The sequence below is a fragment of the Triticum dicoccoides genome, chromosome 6B, assembly GCF_002162155.2.
Source record: "Triticum dicoccoides isolate Atlit2015 ecotype Zavitan chromosome 6B, WEW_v2.0, whole genome shotgun sequence".
NCBI lineage: Eukaryota > Viridiplantae > Streptophyta > Magnoliopsida > Poales > Poaceae > Triticum > Triticum dicoccoides.
The window spans coordinates 310,716,471-310,736,685 of record NC_041391.1 but is presented as its reverse complement, the minus strand read 5'-3'; the positions used below and the strand labels follow the sequence as shown (position 1 = coordinate 310,736,685).

Below are 20,215 nucleotides of genomic sequence, written 5' to 3'. Positions count from 1 at the left end.
GGAGGGGGACTTTCACCATAAGTTTCACCCTTGACGACAAATAGGAAAGCACGCTCGTTGTCTTCCTGCGGGCGAATGTCGATGTGTTTGCATGGCAACCATCTGACATCCCCGATGTTCCCAAGGAGGTAACTGAGCACCACCTTGCCGTCTGCCCTCACGCGCGGCCCGTCAAGCAGAAGGTGCGGAAGCAAGCTTTGGAACGGGAACGGTTTATTGCCAAAGAAATAAAGAAGTTGGAAGCGGCAAGTTTGGTCAGAGGTGTACTCCATCCTACGTGGTTGGCCAATTCAGTTGTTGTGCGCAAGGCGAATGGCAAGTGGCGTCTTTGCATTGACTAAACAGATGCCAATAAAGCTTGTTGGAAAGACCCATTTCCCTTGCCGCGCATCGACCAAATTGTTGACACCATTGCTGAATGTGACTTGCTGTCGTTTCTTGATGCCTACTCCGGGTATCACCAGATTTTCATGTCAAAAGAAGATGAAGAGAAGACCGCATTTATTACTCCATGTGGCATGTACTGCTTCATACATATGCCTTTCAGATTGAAAAGTAAAGTACTGGTTCAATATTTGCAAGAGCAGTCCAGATTGGTTTTTAACATCAGCTGCACAGAAATGTGGAAGCATATATGGATGATATAGTGGTCAAAACTAAGGACAAGACAACACTAATACAGGATTTAGGAGATGTTTGTTAATCTGCGCAAGATCAATCTGAAGCTCAACCCCGAGAAGTGTGTGTTTGCTGTTCCATCCGGCAAGCTTCTCGGGTTATTTGTTTCTCAGCGTGGAATTACAGCCAATCTCGACAAGATCAAAGCGATTGAGTAGATTGAAGCACCGAAGCGCGTCAAGGATGTGCGTCGCCTTCCCGGCTACATTGCTGTACTAAGCAGGTTCATCTCCAAGTCTGTTGAGCGCGCCCTGCCATTTTTCAAAATCGTGAAAAAGGCAGGTCCAATGAAATGGACTTCAGAAGCGGAGGCAGTGCTTTAAGACTTGAAGAAGTACCTCTCTTGTGCGCCAACACTGGTTGCACCAAGACCGCAAGAACCTTTGCTGTTATACTTGGCGGCAACGAATCAAGTGGCCAGTGCTTCACTGGTGGCGGAGAGGGAAGCTGAAGGCGAAGAAGTAGCAGATGTAGGCCCGTCAAGCGACAAGCCAGAATCTTCTCCAGCAAGTCTTGTTGCCGACAAGTCAAGTGCAGAGCAAGCAGATGGATCAGAACAACAAGTTGTGCAGAAGAAGTTGGTGAAGTGCCCAGTCTATTTTGTCAGTTCCCTTCTCCAGGGGGCTAGATCAAGATACTCTGGCGTGCAAAAATTGCTTTTTGGTCTTCTTGTGGCCTCAAGGAAGCTGCGCCACTACTTTCAAGCACACCAAATCACCGTCGTCACTTGCTTTTGGATGCAAAGGATTTTAAGAATTCCAGATGCAACAGGCAGGATTGTTGAGTGGGCGTTGGAATTGTCAAAGCTTTGTTCTCAAGTTTGAAAGCACTTCAACAACTCAGGGCAGAGCCTTGGCGGAGTTCATTGCAGAGTGGACGCCAACGCCAGACGAAGAAATTTCAGAAACATCTCTCCCCGGCAAGGAAACAAATCAAGATTGGATTATGTACTTTGATGGGGCCTTCTCGCTGCAAGGCGCCGGCGCTGGAGTGCTGCTTGTCGCACCCACCGGAGAGCTCCTCAAGTATGTGATTCAGATGCACTTCCTCAGGGAGAAGGCGACAAACAACACTGCTGAGTATGAAGGACTGCTTGCCGGTCTCAGGATCGCGACAGACCTTGAAATCAGAAAGTTGATTATCAGAGGCGACTCGCGGTTGGTTGTGAAGAAAGTCAACAAAGATTATCAGAGTCCACTGATGGAAGCATATGTTAATGAAGTGAGAAAATTGGAAGAGCACTTTGACGGATTGCAAACAGAGCACATTCCTTGTGTAGAGAACAACATTGCAGATGATCTATCAAAGCGTGCCGCACTGAAGCTACCTGTGGAACCAGGAACTTTTATGCTCCACTTGACTCAGCCGTCCGTAACACCATCAGCTGGGCAGAACAAAAGAAGAAAGTTGAATTCCAGCAAGTACTTTCCTGCTGAGCTCCCAGAAGCTGTCGGCAAGGAGGTTGCCGGAGACAATGACAAGGTTACCGGTGAGCAGCAGGCTCCGACAAGGAACCAAGTTCTTGCCGTCGATACAAGCGCTCCTGCAGCAGAAGAAATGCATTTAGTCCTTGCCGTCGAACCGCAAGCTCTGGCATGGGCACAACAGATTGTCGAATTCCTTTAGATAGGATAACTTCCCGAAGATCAAGAAGAAGCTGAAAGAGTAGCCCTTCAGTCTAGTATGTATCAGTTTCTCGGCAACGACCTATACAGAAAGAGACAAAATGGGATGAAATTGAAGTGTATTTATCGGGAAGATGGACAAAAGCTATTGGCGGAGATACATGGGGAATATATGGCTCACACATAGGATCAAGGGCCCTTGTTGGCAAAGCTTTCTTTTGGCCCACTGCTCTCCAGGATGCAACTGAGCTAGTAACCAAGTGTGAAGCATGCCAATTTCATTCAAAGCAATCATATCAGCCAACCCAAGCTCTTCAAACGATCCCTCTCTCCTGGCCCTTCTTGGTCTGGGGGCTTGATAGACTGGGCCCCTTCCCACGCGCTGTCGGGGCTTTGAGTACTTGTATGGTGCAATCGACAAGTTCACAAAGTGGTCAGAGGTGGAGCCGGTGAGGAAGGTGACAACACAGTCAGCCGTGAAGTTTTTCAGAGGACTAGTTTTTCGTTTTGGAGTGCCCAACAGGGTTATCACTGACAACAACACACAGTTCACGAGCCGCACCTTCATGTAGTACCTTGACAACCTTGGCAGCAAGATATGTTTTGCATCAGTTGCTCACCCAAGGAGCAATGGCCAGGCGGAAAAAGCAAATGCTGAAGTGCTGTGTGGGCTCAAGACGAGAACTTTCGACAAGCTGCAGAAGTGTGGAAGACGCTGGATTGATGAGTTGCCGGCGTTCTTTGGTCAATTAGGACGACACCAAATCGAGCCACTGCCAGACACCTTTCTCCCTAGTCTATGGGCCAGAAGCAGTGCTCCCCACGGAATTGTACAGGTCACCTCGAGTGCTCACTTATGATGAGCTTGAGCAAGAGCAGCTGCGCCAAGATGATGCCACGCTCATTGAGGAAGATCGTCTCCAGGCTGCTGTACGTGCTACACGTTACGAACAAGCTTTGCGCCTCTATCACAGCCGCAAGGTTAACGCCCGGAGCCTTGAGGAAGTCGACCTTGTTCTTCGGCGAGTTCAGTTCACCAAGAATTCAAACAAGTTGACGCCGAAGTGGGAAGGTCCTTACCGGGTGGTACGAGTCACTAGGCCTGGTGCAGTCCGCCTAGAGACCGAAGATGGCACTCTAGTGCATAACTCATGGAATATTGAGCATCTTCGCAAGTTCTACCCGTAAGACGCGGGTTGCCGGGCCACCCGGCAACCACCTTTTGTACAAGTTTGCTGGCGAAGCATGTAAACCTTTGTACAAAGCCAGGCGCAGACCCTGTGCATAGTGAAATAAAGCTAAGTGGTCCACAACTCTTGTCAATTCACATGTTTAATTATATGTGTTTCTCTGTGATGTTGTGATATGCTTGCCTTGCATGGATAATTAACGAACCGTCAAGGTTCCATATCGTTATTTTCTCTTCTTTCTTTTTCTCAAAAGGACAGAAGGTTCCCTCACGTGCATGTTTGCCGGGGGGAGTGATAGTATGGACACCAACAAGTGATGTTCAACTTATTATTCCACGACAAGCAGTACACCAAAGAGAGAAGCTAAGTTGAAAAACTTTCAAACAATTTTCTTTATTATAGAGCTAGCTTTCTTGAACGTTTTTGGCTTTTGTATGGAAAACCTGCACCCGAGGGAACCTTGTCGCGATTAGCTGCGCTCTTATTTTGTTTCGAGTCCGCTCAACAATCTAAGCAGCTGCACTGAGACCGCCAAGAGACCTTGCCGGCGACGACATTTCCAGCAAGCTGCTAAGGATCTGTTCCTCAAGCGCTCGCGGCAAGTGCGCACCGACAAGTTTCCAGAAAGCGTAGGGAACATACCATGCAAAAACGGAATCGAACAAGGGGAAACAACACATATTCATCAAACACAGATAATTTATATTACATCAGATAACTTGCTGCAGTTCTAACTTAAGATAAATATTGTCTTTTACATGGACTGTTGGTGGCAAGACAAGGCGAGGCGTGGCAACTAGTCCCTACGCTGGCCTTCAATCCTCTTCACTTGGCTTACCTTGTCAACGATGGGCTGGATGGCTTCTTCAATGGCCTTGGTGTCAGCATCCTCCGGCAGGCTTGCGAGAACATTGGAGAAGTCAGTGCCAGGATTCCAGTAACCAACCTTGACGAGCACCTTTCGGAGAAGGGTTTGACAGAGTTTGCGGTCTCATATGCTTGAGGGCGTCAACAACACATTCGAAGAACAGGGTCAACCTGGCGCTGGTGCTCACATTCTCGTTGGCGGAGTACTTGAAGTTCTGAAGACACATGCTGGCTAGCTGTGTAGTAAGCTTCTCAGCTGCACTGACAAGCCGCTCGGTCCAGAGTGTCACACTCTTTTCATAGTCATTATATGTGGCGGCGGCGCTGATGAGCAAGTCCTTCTCTTTTTGAAGATCCTTGAGCAAGCTCTTCTCGCGAGCTTTGCTCTTCTCCAAGTTCTTCTCGTGTCTCGCCACAGTCAGCTGCAAGTCTTTTATGGAGTTGTTGGCGGCAGTGAGGTCTTTGTCCTTGCTGGATATGGTGGCCTCCATCTCCGCCAGATCATGGAGTATTTTCTCCCTTTCTTCCTGAAAGGTTGAGATTTGCTTGCTGAAGTCCTCAAGGTTTGCCTGCTGCTTCTTCACCTTCTCCACCAACTCACTCTTGGCGTCCTCTGCGGCTTTGGCAGTATCGATGGCCTCCTTGAGCTTGCTGGCGTGGTCCACAGACTGGGCTGCAAGTTCTTCTTTATACTTCAGCTCCAGCTCCTGCTCCGCCGCACAACAAGATTTTCAATCTCTTCATCCTTGGCGCGGAGCTTGGCAGCCACTGCTTCCTCGCGAGCGGCAAGGTCTTCCTCATGAGAGTTGAGCTCAGCCCTGCGCTCGTTCAGCTTGCCTTCTTTTGCTGACATTCTCTGCACAGCCTCCTTTTGTGCTTTCTCAGCATCAGATTTCTCCAGCAAAAACTTTTCCCATTCTTTAGCCAGTTGCTCTCGTTGGGCACTCAGCTCTTGGAGAGATTCAGCATACTCAGTTTGCGCCTCTTCAACGTGCTTAAGGAACCCTATTTCCGCTGCTCCTACAATTGCCGCCCTCGAGTCCAGACTGTCAGACCGGTTGCGGAAAAGTGCTTGAAGTTGTTGGAAATTGCTGTTCATCGCTTGGAGGAGCTCTTCTTTTGACTTGCTACCGCCTATAAGTGGTTGGTCAACGATCCTCAGTCCAGCAGCAACAATAACATTTTCAAAATCCTCTCCTTCAATTGGCGCTCCAGTGTTGGCCGTTCCCGGGATGCAGACGTATAAGTTGTCGCCAACCTTGAGAAGCTTGCTTGCTGGGGGCTCTTTAGATGTGGAGGGATCATCCCTGACAACTGCTTTGCCGGCAACTGATGCCTTCGCGTCTGGGTCAGCGCCAAGCGTTCCTGTGGCAGGAATGCCGTCAGTGCCCCTGTGGATTCGTTGCCGGCTCCCCCATCAACTCTCTTGGTGGTCTCGTCGGCGGCAATCCTGTCAGCCTCTGCAACAGCGTCCTTGACTATCCCCTCAACATCAACATCAACATTCATGTCGGTTGGAGGTGGATCTAAGATGAAGGAGAAAGGCAAATTAGATTCAAAGCCAAGTTCAAGAAAACAAAAACAATGAAAGAAAAATGAATGCTCAAAAGCAAGTGGATTATCTGTGTGAATCTGTTGAGGGGTAACTTCTTCCCTTCCGACAACATCGATTGCCGTTGCATGGCTGCCGACATCCTTGCTTGCCGGCTTCTCGACGCTGGAGGCCCTTGCCGAAGAGTCATCTTCAAGTAGTGTGGTTGAGGAGGACGGCACATCAAGGGTGACTTCAGGCTGGCCTTCTTGGCACCGCTCTTCTCCTACAAGCTCGCTGATGCCAGCAGTGAAGATCTCCACGCCCAAGGCTTGCAAGCGGGAAATGAGTGATGGACTCACATTGGGGGCTGGACTGGGGACTCGAGGACTGGGCTCGGGAATGATGACGATGGTCTCTGGACCTGCCATGGTACTTGTCGGGGGCTCGTCGGCCGTCGAGGTCTTCGCCCTCTTCGTCCGCCTTTGCGCCAAGGTTTCCGCGTCTGCAGAAATCAAGTCAAGACAAGTCAGATCAACAAGTCAAGAATTAAAGGGGATGACAAGAATTCTTACTCTGCTTCGCCCTTCGCTGAAAACAGAAACGTCAAAATCGACATCTGCTCCGGTGGTTGTGCTAGGGGTGGGAGTTCTTGTGCGTTTGGCAGCAGCAGCAGATCGAGATGATCTTGCGGCTCCGGTTGCTGGCGGGTTGCATTCGACGATCTTGACGCTCCAGCTGTTGACATGGCGGTCTGTCTTGTGCGCCGCGCAGGTTGCTATTGAGCTCCTTGCCGCTGCGAAGTCTTGCTGGCTGGTCCCTTGTCAACAGTTTTACCACTTGAAGATGATGGACGTACTGGGTCATTAGAAGTAGCGGAGGATGCGTTGCTTCCTTGGCGGAACAAGGGGCTCTTCGTGTTCCTGCTCTTCGGTTGTCCCCTTGCCAGTGGAACTCCTGGCAACTTCATCGCCCTGCTCACAGGCAACCACATCTTCGCCAGCAAGATCTTCTTCAGGCATCCATACTTCTTCTTCGCCAGTTTCAGTCGCCAAATGACCAAAGACACCGGCCGCCGCAGCAAGCTGAGCTTTCTCTGCTCTGCTCGCAATATAGGCGACCTCCTTGCCGGGGGTGTCGCGGATGAGATCTATTTCTTCTCTGAGAACTCTCTCCAAAAGGGTATCAAAGAATTCCTGCACGCCTTCTTTGGGCGGCTTCGCCCAGTTTCCAACAACTCCATGTGCATTGCACTATGGCATCATCGCAATGATTGCGGTCAAGGCCGAGTTGTTGCACAAGGGGACGACGCTTGCCGGCAATTTGGTCTTGCCGTCTGACCTAAACAGCGCGTGGCATAGAGCATTGCTGCAGGACCGTCAAATTGGTGTCAATCCGGGGTGCAGCCTCATGACATCCGCAACATTCTTGTATTACCAAGCTGGTTGTTTCCTGTTTTGCAGAGGGGCGATTCGGCGGCGAAGGAAGTTTGCACCAACTGCTTCAATGGTGAGCTTGGCAAAACTGAGATGGTGGATCTTGGTGATGGCAATCACGAGCTTCTGGTCATCCTTGTCATGGCCGCTCCAATCTATGCCGCGATCTGGTTTGGTCTGCCGGGGCAAACAAAAATGGGGGAAATCATCGTCCTTGATCCAGCACCACTCGCCCCGCCATTCTTCCCATTTCTTATGTCCTGCTCCTTCAAGATATATATCCTTGGTCCCAGGCCTAGGAATCCAAGAGATGGAGCCAGAAAGGGCATCTCCAAATTCGATATGGGGAATGAAATAGTGGCGGAAGAGTGGAGTGTTTGGAATCACCCCAGCAAAATTTTCGCAAAGATGTGCAAAAACCAACATGCAAGTGATTGCATTTGGTGTGAAATCAAGCAGATGGAAGCCATATGTATGCATGATGTCGTTGAAGAAATCAGAAAAAGGGAGACAGAGCCCACAATAGAAATAGGCAACAAAGAAGCGATATTTGATTGTGTTGCTCTTGGTGGAGCCAGGAAGAACATGCGGGGCAGAGTGAGCTCTCATCTCTCCCCCACATGTAGGCGTACCGTTCAACAAGATCACTCTTGTCCAGAACTAGGTCAAAGACGATGTGCTGCTTCCGCGCTTCTGCCAAGGCCTTCGCGTCTGTGCTGAGGATCTTCTCCACCTTGTCCTTGCTCGCTTTCAGCGCCATGGCGGTTCTGGAAGTAAGGATTGAGGAGTGGGAGTGTGGAGCGGTGGATGGATGCAGAGTGCTTTGTTCTGAGGGCGTAAGGAAGAAGTCGATGGCAACTGCTAGATTGGAAAGAGGGAAGGTAAATGAGGAGCACCCCTGCGGATTCCTTTTTACAAGGAAGAAGCGGGGCTGGCTCTTTACGATCCGACGTGGATGTGCTTTTGCAGGCGCATTACCGCAGCAGCCGTTTTCATCCACCTCTCCCATGTTCTGCATTTAATGCGCGTGGTGGGAGGCGCAGTAAAAGAGAAGATTATGATAGATTGTAGCAGTTATTCTCTGCACGCGTGCCTGTGCATTGTTTGGGCCTAGCCCAACGACGCCTCGCATGCGTGTGTGGCCCAGCCCCGGGGCTCCTGTCGGTGTATTAAGAATTGGGTTTTCAATACCCCAGACTTATGCACAGGCAGTAGTAGCCTTCCCGATGGCAAGGCTTGCCGGAGGATAACTAAAGCTAAAACTCAAGATCAGATTACAAGCATACAAAGGAGATCTCCGAGCTAGAGGTCAGAAATACTGAAGATACGGCTCGAGGACCCGGCAAGATCCTTGCCTGGGAGAACCCGGCAAGAATCCCACTACCTTGCCACCGCTCCACCTCATCGATCAGGTTGTCACTTGTCGATTAGGTGTCGAGTGGGTAGGTAGTTAGGTGAGCTTTGTCTGGGCACGTGGCAGCTCGCCTCTGAAGATACAACTTTAATGACACCCGTCCAAATGATATGTCAAGGCACTAGAAGGTAGATGGGTGAACGGCACAGAAGGAGAGACCAACCTTGCCGGGGAGCTCCATCCACAAGACACCTCATGGTGCATTTAATGCGTTTGTTCTAACCCATCAAGAGTTAGGTATTTGGCACTATAGCCACCTATGTTTTTAAGGCGGTAAGGCGAGGCGAGGCGCTGGGGGGGCGCGCCTCACTGCCTAAGCGCTGAGGCATAAGGCGAGGCGACGCCTTAGAGACTTGTAAGCAACAGAATTAAGTAGAATTTGGTAGGCATTAAGCAACTAGGCATACAACCATACACACCTTGCAACTGATTGTTGTAGAGCCCCCATCCTCTTTGCACTTGCTTTTCTCCCCAACAGAATTCTGCATCAACATGAAGTCATGAACAAATATGTTAGAATAATGTATCACTTACCAGTGCACATTCCACAAAAAATAGAAATAAAAGTGAGGCAGCAAACAAAAGTGGAAAGAAAGATAGCAAGTATGAGTGCAACTGCAATCTGCAATGGTCCACATAAGACAAACAGAATAATAGATAATTCCACATAAGACAAACAGAATAATAGATAATTCCAGCATAGCAAAAGGGATAAAGGTGGCCAGCTCAGCTCTCTCATGTCTCTCCACTCTCAAAGTCTCAATCAAAAGTCATCATCATCAAACTCATTGGCATTGGTGTTGTCTTCACCATCTTGGTCAACATTAGTTGGCTCTTGATCGTCATTGCTCACATCATCATCCTCAACGTAGTCTGAATCCTCCCCCTCCGCATTGGGCATACTTGAGTGTTGCTCTTGCTCCAAGTCCTCCTCTACCTCATCTTCTTCAGGAATTATAGGTCGTGTTGTAGTAGGTCTCTTGCGTGCGTAGTGCAGACGGACATTTGTCTGGCCCCTACGAAGTGTAGTTGCTGTCCTATGCAGATTGCGGCCTCGAAGGTTTGAAGATGCACCAATAGCCACATCAACATCCTCCCATGTAATGTCTTGATTGTCTTCAGGACAACCTCGAGCACCTTGAGGTTGTGATAGTGATGGGTCCACCCACTCATTGCCCCAATCAAAATCCTCAATGACCAAAGCCTCAAAGCTATTCTCGCCCACCTTCTCACGCCTCTTTTGAAACCGTTGCATATTCTTCCGGTTGTATGAAACAAAGACAAGATCATTCAACCTTTTCCATTGTAATCTGTTCCTTTTCTTTGTATGGATCTACAAAGTAGAAACAACAAATGAAATAAGTAAATAACTTGCTGAAATCATCATTGAACAAACACAAATACTGCTTTACTAGTTGACTTACAAATTCAAACATGCTCCAATTCCTCTCACAACCAGATGATGAAGCACAAAGACTAACAATGCGCTTTGCAAACCTTTGTAGGTCAATGGCCCGACCACCAAATGAACTCCACCAATCAACTAAAATGATAAAAACTAACACATATTAAGAGTTTGTACAGAAATTACATTGCTGGAACTGGAATTAACATGCTGAAATTAACATGATGCATTTAATATGACTTACGAGGGTTTCTTGTGCTCATGGTCTCGAGTGCCAATGGATTAGAAAAGCTTTCTCGCTGTTGCTCATAGAGCACAGATTGTTGATCAATCTTTTTTCGAACATTGGCATCCGGTACCATTTTTGCAAGCACATCATTAAAGCAGCTCCTAAGCTCCCCAACTAAGGCATCATCATTTCTGCTTACAATAGGAAAGAACTTTCCTGGGTTCAAAAATAGAGCAGCCCCATACAATGGATGATCCATTTGATTCTCCCAACGCTTATCAACAATGGCCAAGATCTTCTTGAGCAATGGTTGCTTGTTTTGTTGAGGGAAACCTAGATTGATCCTCTCCTTTGCATAAATCATAAGTGCTTTAATCTCTGGCATGGCAGGCTTCTCATCACCATCTGCTACTCTAAGAACTCTAAGAAGTGGAGTTGAAGCTCTAAGGCAGTCCTCAATTGCGCTCCACCACTCCGTTGAAAGTATAATCTCTTGCACATTCAAGCCAACTTGTGTTTTTGCTAACTTGTTTCCAACCCATTCTTCAGATGTAAATAAACTCCTCAATGCAGCCTTGTTCTTGACCAAACTCCTAAGTGTGAGGATGGCTGTGGCAAAACGAGTGGCTGCTGGTCTCACAAGATCCCCACCCGTGGCCTTCCTCATTAGACTAAGAAGTCTTCCATGTCTATAGATGAAAGTTGTGACACGTCTAGCCCCTGCAATAGGCTTCTTAAATGCCTTCAACTTTCCTATATCTTCCAACATTAGGTCCAAGCAATGACATGCACACGGGCTCCAATATAGAGTAGGCATCCTCTCCATTAGAAGGTGGCCAGCTTTCTTGTAATTAGCACCATTATCGGTGATAACTTGTACCACATTCTCTTTTCCAACATCCAGAATTCTCTTCTCAAGCAAATCAGCTATCATATCACCATCATGACATACACTTGAGGCATCAACCGACTCCAAGAAGAAAGTGCCCTCTGGACTATTAACAAGGAAGTTAATCAAATGGCGTCCTCTTTTATCCGACCAGCCATCCGACATGAGTGTGCATCCATATTTTTTCCATGCTGCCTCGTGTTGCCTCCTCAAAAGTCCTGTTTCCTTCACACAATCATTAAGCAATTTCTCTCTCAGCTCATGTGCACTAGGAGGCTTGTAACCTGACCCATATTGACAAGAGGCTTCAATTGCAACCTCAAACTGCTTACTACTTGCAGCGTTGAATGGAATGCCACACTCGTAAAAGAACAATGCCCATTGCATATTGACATACTGCCTCTCTTCTGGAGTCTTTGTGCTGGACTCCATGGTGCTTTGAGAACACCCAGAGCGTCTTTCATCTACAAGATCCTCGGGTGTTCTTCGTAGCATGGCAACAATTGGCTTGGAACTATTGGCGGCAGACACAACAGAAACAGACTTCTTTTTACCTTGCATGTTGGTGATAAACGCTTTCTTATTCTGTTTGGCTGCTGTCCCTGAGCTTGGCCTTTTAGAGGCAATGTTTGCTCCAACTGAACTCACCTCCACAACCTCCTGAACATCATCTACATCTACTACTCCCTTGATCCTCCTATTTTGCTCCAAATATGTTCCCATTTCTCTCCTCAATTGTGTGGTGGCCTTAGGACAACCAATTGCATCTCCCCCGACGCCCGCAAGATGCTCTTTATGCCTCTTGATCCCTCCAGAAGTTATCTTGCCACAAAGAGCGCACACAACAAGATCCCGATTTGGAGGCTCAGACCAATATCCATAGTTCCATCCCGGATCATTTGACCGTTGTGGCTTCCTTGTTGGATCTTTCATTGGATCGTAGGTGGGCTCACCCCCATCAGCTGCTGCATTTCCATCCATGGTGCTACACTTCTACTACCTGCAGCAAACAACCAAACACAAAGGAATATTAGCATAACTGATAAAAGGGCTGCCATGGCATATGAAAAGGCTGCTGTGGCAGCAACTAAACTACTCTACTCATGCAGATGTAGCAAACAGCGACAATCAACTAGCCATTAAACTAATCAGCATTCAACTAGTCATTAAACTAATCCATTGTTGAGCACAACACATCATGCATCAGTATTCAACTAGCCTTTATTCTAATCCACCCAACAGGCCAACAGCATGCATTATTTTATTCAACCAAGGAGCATCCACTAAGGCACTAACCCCACTATCATTAAACTAATCACTAACATATGCCTGGCCACTAAGGCACTAACCACTATAAGAGACAAGTGAGCAACCACCAACCAGCTAGCACAAAACAGTCCAGCAAAGAAGAAAGAGAGCAGAGGAGGGTGTGGGAGAAGGGAGAGGGAGGTATACCTTACTGTTGCTCTTGCTTGTTGTTGCTGTACTGCAGAGGAGGAGCTGCTGGACAGGAGGATGAGGAGGAGCTGCTGGACAGGAGGAAGAGGAGGAGCTGCTGGAGAGGAGGAACCGTTGGAGAGGAGGGGGAGGAGCTGCTGGAGAGGAGGAGGAACCAGATCTGCTGGAGAGGAGCCACTGAAGAGAAGGAGGGGGAGGAGTGTGTGGATTGGGGGCTGTTTCTCTCTCTCTCTTTCTCCCCTCTTACCTGTTGGCGCCAACATGATTCCAGTTTCCCGCCAAAACTCTGTTTCCCGCCTAAAACAGCTCCCCTGCCTGCCTGGCAAGCTAAGGCGTCCAAAATGGACTAAGGCAACGCCTCGGACGCCTAGGCAGACGCCTCGGACGCCTTATAGCTTAAGGCGGACGCCTTAGACACCCACCTAAGGCGAGGTGGACGCCTTGCCCTCGCAGGGCGCCCTGACGCCTAAGCGTCGCCTAGGCGACGCCTTAGGGACGCCTTGAAAACAGAGATAGCCACTATCTACAATGTTTATTTATCATTTTGCCACTATGGTGACCCCTTGGTCTATAAAAGGAGGCCCATGGCTACCTTGACAAAGGTCGAAACCCTGTCCGTTTGCACGGGTAGCAGCATTTCCTGAGCACCTTGCCGGACGTGCGCTCCTTGTAACTGGATATACACATCCAATATACAAAGTAGGAGTAGGGTTCTACGCTTCACAGCGGCCCGAACCTGGGTAAACTTTGTGCGTTTCTGCTAATTCTTCTCTTTGTGCTCGAACCAAAAGGGATCACCATGATCCCATTGATGGTCGTATGCACGACATACCACGACCACATTTTTGAGTCAACGACATCGACAAGTGCACAGGTGAGGCGCTGCCGTATATCTGATTGGTTGATTATCACATGGTGTGCGTGCGTGCCCTCTGGCGGCAACGCCTACGTCGTGATCCGACACCTGTCCTTGAACTTGGGTAGACTCGGCTCTAGCCTGGCTCACCATTATGCCTTAGGACAACATCAAGGACTGGATAGACCTCAAGACCTTCTTCGTCAACAACTTCCAAGGTACCTACAACAAGCGTAGGAATTATTAGACCTAACTGATCCTCAGGAGTTACATCCAAGCTTATCCAAGGTGAAGAACTCCTCGAGGAAGGCCTCAAGAGCAAGGAACTCAATCACAAGATGGCATGTAAGGCTCCCCGGACAACTCGTGAGCTCTTTGACATCGCCAACAGCTACGCTACCGGTGAAGAAGTTGTCCGGAACAAGATGAATTACGGCAAGGGCAAGAGCAAGGACCAATTCGAGTCCACGAAGGCCAAGGGCAGCCGGGTCGTCTAGGAGTAACAACCGTAAGCGCGGGAGTGGACAAAGTGAGATCTTGTCGTGGTCACTGACCGCTCCTCAACGTCGTCCTTGGCGCAGCAGTGCCACTTTTAGTGAGATGATGGACAGGACATGCCACTTCCACGCGTCACTGCAATCTCTTGAGGAATCTATCTGCGGGGTCCCTTGGAAGACAGGGAGATCCCCAATAAACTCCAAGTAGCCAGAGCTACTGGTTCAAATAGAGTAGCATTACAACGGAAAGCAAATAAACTCTAATGAGGCCCATCTATGCCATAGGCGAACCATGTCGAGTGGAGACTCACGACGCCACACTACTCTTACTCATCGGGATCTCTTGCAAGGTGCTTTCCGAGTCCAAGGCACGGTACCCACAGATATACAAGATCATCTATAGGGTGTTCATGGCATCTCGCAAGATGGTCCACTACTTTCAACCGCATCCAATCCAATGATCAGCTGCGTCCTGATTATTGAGGTCTCAACAACCGGGACGCCGCTGGGCAGATTGCCAAGTGGGCGATGGAGCTTGGCATTCTCCCTCGTCTACACCCCACACACGACTAGCAAGTCCCAAGCTTATCCTTAGGCTTTGGAGCGAGGGTTGCAAGGAGTGGCTCATCCTTTGCTGCAGCCACAATGAACTCTGATGCTGCTGCTGTCCTATGGAGGAGCAGTGCAGGAAACAAAGGTGTTGCTGGTGGCTTGGGAAGAGGAGTGGTCGTTGCTACTGGGGAGGGAGCAATCTACTGATGCTCCACTACCCCAACCGGAGAGAACTCTGCTACCACTGTTGTTGTGTGTGTTGCTGCCCTTCCGATTGGTGGCATGGCTGCCTCTGGAGGGCACTCCATCTCTACTGCTGGAGGTTCCTCCGCTGCTGTTGTAGGTCGCACTCATCGGCTTGTATTAGGTGCCGATTTTGCTGCTTTCGTAGGGGTAGGCGTAGGCGTGGTCCTCTAGATCAGAGGAGGAACTGCAGCAGTTGTGCTTGTCCTTGTTGAAGGTCTGACTAGGGCTGCCCTTCTCCAGGCATGCAATGACAACCTGTTGGCTGCTGCTTGCTCCTTGGGTTCTTCAATATCTGCCTCAAATTCCTTCTTCAGCACAGAGCTTCTTGTCTAGGAGCTTGACAATCTATGGAAGGGAGGCCTTGGAGGTCGGTGGTGGGATGCGCCGAGGACCAGTATGTCTGATACCAAGTCGTCACGTGCTAGGATTGATACTGGTCCTAAGACCGATGAACATGACACAGTGGGGCTCCGAGGTGCGAAGGTTGGCCAACCATAGTGTCGGGGATGATAGAGAGAGAAGGTTGGGGGCGGGGATTAGATCTTTACTATTTCAGTTTCATCTATTCCATAATCCTTGTGTGGCACATGGTGTCCCTTTAGGGAAGACTCGATTGATGCCTAAGAATGGAATTTCGAGTTCCCTAACAGAGACGATATCTTTATCTTTCTAGCTGAACCAGTCACCTCCCTAACAAAAAGATATCCTTACTAATCTCACACTTAATAATATTAAAGGCAGGATTGATTTGTCCTGTTTTTCCATACGTCATTGCAATTGCCCCTAGAGCTGCCAAAATTTACCCCAATGCCACCAGCAAGTGAAAAATAAGGTCCGAGTCTTCTTAGTTCGTCTCGCCCGAACGCCCCACGCCACTGCACTGAGAAACCGTGCGTCACGACTCCCTGTCATTCTCGTGTCGTGACTCCCCGTCGTTCTCGCGTGGCGAGGGTAGCCGCCTGACGCTCCTAGCCTTAGGAAATTGCAAGTTCCTATTGAAGCTTGGCTTCCCCACTGCCGCCAGCCTTATGCCTCCCCGTTGTTCTCGTGTTACGAGGGCGCACCCGCTCGACGCTCGCGCCTCTTTTTTCGTCCGTCGTCAGGCAGTACTCCGAGCTGAGACAGACTCTTCCTCTCCGCCTTCGCTGACACATGACCCCTATTCTTTCTTCCTTGTCTGCTTGCCCCATGCAGGAAGTCCGCGGCTGCGTCCCGCATCAAGGTGTCGCAGTTCTCGGTGTTGTCGTCGATGGCCAGCAGCAGCGCGCGAGACTCGTTGTTCGTCGACCGCAGGCTAAGGGAGCAAAGCGGGCGGTGAGCTCGAGACCTGCTGTGCCCGTCACTGCCGCCGCCGACGCACTGTGTCCGGCTGGCCACCAAGGTGTCCCCCAACCTATCCCGATATGCGTCATGGTCCTGAGCACATCAAACGTCAAATGTGATCAAACATCAAACATGAGCGGCTGGCCCAGCCTCGCCATGGAGCACGTGAGCTTGGCAGGCGGAGATGTAGCCTTTGTTGTCGTGGTCGAAGGCACAAAAGACCTTGAGCAGCTGCACCTATAGTCAACGAGGAGCGGCATGTGGGCCATCAGCAGGGCGTGCGCCAGCTTGTAAAACTTGACGGTCCCGCTGCCTGCCGCGCCAATGGGCAGCTCCAGTGCGTGAGACTCTTTGCCTGATGACCGTAGGCCGAGAGTGGCCAGCTCCAGACTGGTGCACGAAAGACAGGATCGGGGTCCCACAACGGTGACCCATAGAAAGAATACACAATGACGTAGGTGTCATCATCGGCGTGGAGGAGGAAGGAGGTGGCGAGCAGCATGTACGTGCTGGCGTAAAGCAGAGGCGCTGCTCTGCCGAGGCCAGGAGAAGGTTGCGGAGGAAGGCAGCCGCCATTCTCTGAGTGGTAATCGATCAACGCGAACATTAGCACGACCTGGACCTGATTGCATTTTTAGTTCTCGGTACGTTAAATTGGCATCGTATCTACATATATTATTCTCTTCTTTGCGTTCACATAATCAAATCAATGCAATCATCTTTATTCTTTTCATCCAATTTTTTCCAAACGGTAACAACATTTGCCTCGACAGATGTCCTGGTGAAAAGGACTTAGTCGCGAGGCCAACGCATCTAACTGGTAGCTTGAGAGGGGTTGAACGGGACGAGGGACGCGAGGTTTTACCTAGGTTCGGCCCCTCACGGTGGAGGTAAAAGCTTACATCCTGCTTCATTGATATTCATGATGACGATGCTCATGATTACAAGGGTGCTCTTTCGCTACCTCTATCTCGAGAGCTATTGACTTGTCTGTCTCAACTTGTCCCTCTTGGGGTGCTCCGCCCCTCCTTATATAAGTTGAAGGGGCGGGTTACATAACTAGTCCTAGTAGGATTATGATTACTCTATTACAAGTGGAGTCCTATTTTTGCTTCCTTTGTAAGGGAATATTCCTTATGCCTTTTCCTCTTAAGCGGGCCTACCATAACATGAGCCGGCCTACTGGGCCTTGGGCCTTGTCATCCATCTGACCCGCCGTCGGGGTCATTAGTGAGTCGCCAGACCAGTGAGTCGCCAACCTTCAGGCGGGTTACCGGTGAAGCGCCAAGTCTTGGCCGGGTCATATATCCGGCCGGGTCATACCTCGGGGTATATCCCCGACAAACTGAAAAGATAGATCTGTTACTGGAACTTCCGACCGAGAAAACACACATTGGCCAATGGACATATCTGTATGGAGAGAGAGATTAGCAGGTTAAAAGCAGGATCTTAGGCGTGACCACATCAACAATTTCCATGTAAGCCTAAATATTAAGAAATGCATTGACTCTGCGTAGGGCAACCTGATGGTGCAAGAGCAAATCTCGCTGGAAGGCAAATCAATGAACGTTTGTGCTCGAGAACTCTTGTAGGTTCTTTTATCTCTGCCACACCTGCAGAGACCAATTCTTGTGCCTTGCACGCAGTATATTCTTTTAGTACGATGGTGCCGAGTTACCTTTTATCCCTTTGCATCGCACGGGCATATTTGCTACTCCCTTTGTTTTTAAATATAAGCCTTTTTAGATATTCCAACAAGTTACCACATATGGAGCAAAGTGAGTGAATCTACACTCGAAAATATGTCTACATACATCCTTACGTTGTAGTCCATTTGAAATGTCTAAAAAGACTTATATTTAGGAACGGAGGAAGTAGTTATCCCTGATGGACTAAGAGATGAGATCCACGCCTCTGACACCACTGAAGAACCACACTGATCGTTCAGTCTAACCGAATGCCCAGCCTATTGCTGCAGTCTGGACCAGATCCAGTGCAATTTTTTCCTACTTAGAATTGACCGTAGATGCAACATTTTTCGTTGTCTGTTTAGAGGTTAATAATTTACACAAGGGCCACCGCTTAAATCTTAATTCAACTAGTGAGTTCGTGAACAATATCTGGTACTGGATTTTCGCTTCTACTAATTATTCCTTCGTTTAAGGTGCAAATTAATCATTGCAAACTCCACATGTTTTGCTAGATTTATGCGATTATGTTTGTTTATTCGCACTGAATGATTTGGCTATCCCGATGAGATTAGTATCAAGTTGCTGGCAGGGCTTCACACAATAGAAGTTGCTATCGTACTTCAGATCGATCATAGCCATTTGTTCAAGGATCATGCCTATTGCTTCATCTGTAGCTCAGAAAGATGATCATTCTTGTTTGCCATGCTCACGCAACACAAAATTGGGAGTTTACTATAACAATATCCTTGTTTTTATTGGACAGCCTGTATCGCTGGCTTCTTCATCACCGCAGATAAAACCATCCTACGAAACGCAAGACAGAACACCATTGGGAGGATTGACAAGTCGACTTGATCCAGGACTGTACAGAACCGAGGCTGATGCGAATCGCGTCAAACTCCCCTCTGTTCCATCTATGGATGGTGATGCACGACCGTACGGCGATTTTCAGTTTCAGGCTTATTTTGTACCTAACCTTGCAATGTAAAGACTAAAGAGAGTTGCTGCCTGCTAGGGCAGTGGACCCCGTTTGCTCCCAATTGGAAGTGGAATAAAAGACGGGATGCTTAGTTAAAACTGTTGTTGTGCTGTCAGTCTACTTCAGTTCTGTTTAGTTAAAACTAATAACTGAACCGAAATTTCGTATCCAAAATAATTTGGTTCTTGATCTGCCAAAGAAGGGATAGGTCAACAATTTTGGAAGACCAAGTTGACCGTTCGCTCGATATCTGGAGTGGCCGACCATATTCAAAAATAGTTTGTCTCTCTAATCCATATTAGGAAAAAACACTAAAACATACTCTTGCCCGAAAATCCCGAAAATCCAACTCGGTGCCCAGGCTCATCTGCTCTCAGGAAAAAAAAATCAAAACAAATGCTAGAAAAATTAAAAAAAAATCCATTTTTTTGTCCGGTAGGTAATTTGATGTCCGCTTCAAATCTCAGCCCATTTGGACATCTTAGCAGCTCTTGGCAAAAAAAAGAAAATAAATTGGGTCAAAACAATATGAACAGTGATTTTTTTTACATACCCCGATTTTGCCTTTTCTGCCGAGAGTTACTCAAATGTCCAAATGAGATGAAGTTTTCAGCGGACCTCACACATCAAATTATCTACCACACAAAAAAAACTGATTTTTTTTGAATTTTTCTAGTATTTGTTTTGATTTTTTTTTGTCAACGCGGGTGTGACTGAGCCCGGAGCAGAAACGCCCCACTCACTCTTGTCTCCCTAATCCATATTAAAAAAAGCACTAATACATACTCCCTCCATTACTAAATATAAGTCTTTTAAGAGATTCCAATAAAGATTACATACGAAGGAAAATGAGTGAATCCACACTAAATACGTTTATATACATCAGTACGTAGTTTATATTGAAATATTTTAAAAAATTTATATTTAGGAACATAAGGAGTATTAGGAAAAATATCATGTGAACATATGATGTCACCGTGCTAGTTGGGCTCGCATGGAGCGAGCTAGCCCACCCTCGTTCGAGTCTGGAGTGGTGGTGCTTAGAGACTTTTTCTATAAAAACTAAGACAATGCCTCGCAGTGGTGGAGCCAGCGAGCTAAAGGAGCCGGGGCAAAGTCTTTACACAGCGTTGTTGTCCCGCATTTGCCCAAGTAATTAGTAATGCTAATCATGGTTTCTTATGATTTCTTTGTATTGTTTAGTAAAGAATGGCTGGAGCAGCCCGACAGCTGCCCCAGGTCGCCGGGAGCTAGCTCCACCATTGATGCCTCGAGCACATTACAACGTATTATTTTTACTAAATGATCCCTGGAGGGTTTTGTGTCACCCACTGAACCCCCAAAACACT

General features: G+C 48.2%; 1 protein-coding gene and 1 long non-coding RNA gene across 2 annotated transcripts in view; one reads left to right on the top strand and one right to left on the bottom strand.

Annotated features, from left to right (window-relative positions):
• The window catches only part of LOC119322579 (early nodulin-93-like), a 26,259-nt gene extending 7,251 nt beyond the window's left edge, over positions 1-19,008 (top strand). The window contains exon 4 of the mRNA XM_037596062.1: positions 18,651-19,008. Within this exon, the coding sequence (XP_037451959.1) occupies positions 18,651-18,742 (92 nt within the window). The 3' untranslated portion in view covers positions 18,743-19,008. The remainder of the gene's footprint in view (positions 1-18,650) is intronic.
• On the bottom strand, positions 9,907-12,879 carry LOC119322580. Its single transcript, XR_005155709.1, has 3 exons — positions 12,645-12,879; positions 10,166-10,586; positions 9,907-10,074 (listed from the first exon to the last, which is right to left on the bottom strand). It is a non-coding gene; the product is annotated as an uncharacterized LOC119322580 (long non-coding RNA).
• Positions 19,009-20,215: the final 1,207 nt, after the last annotated feature.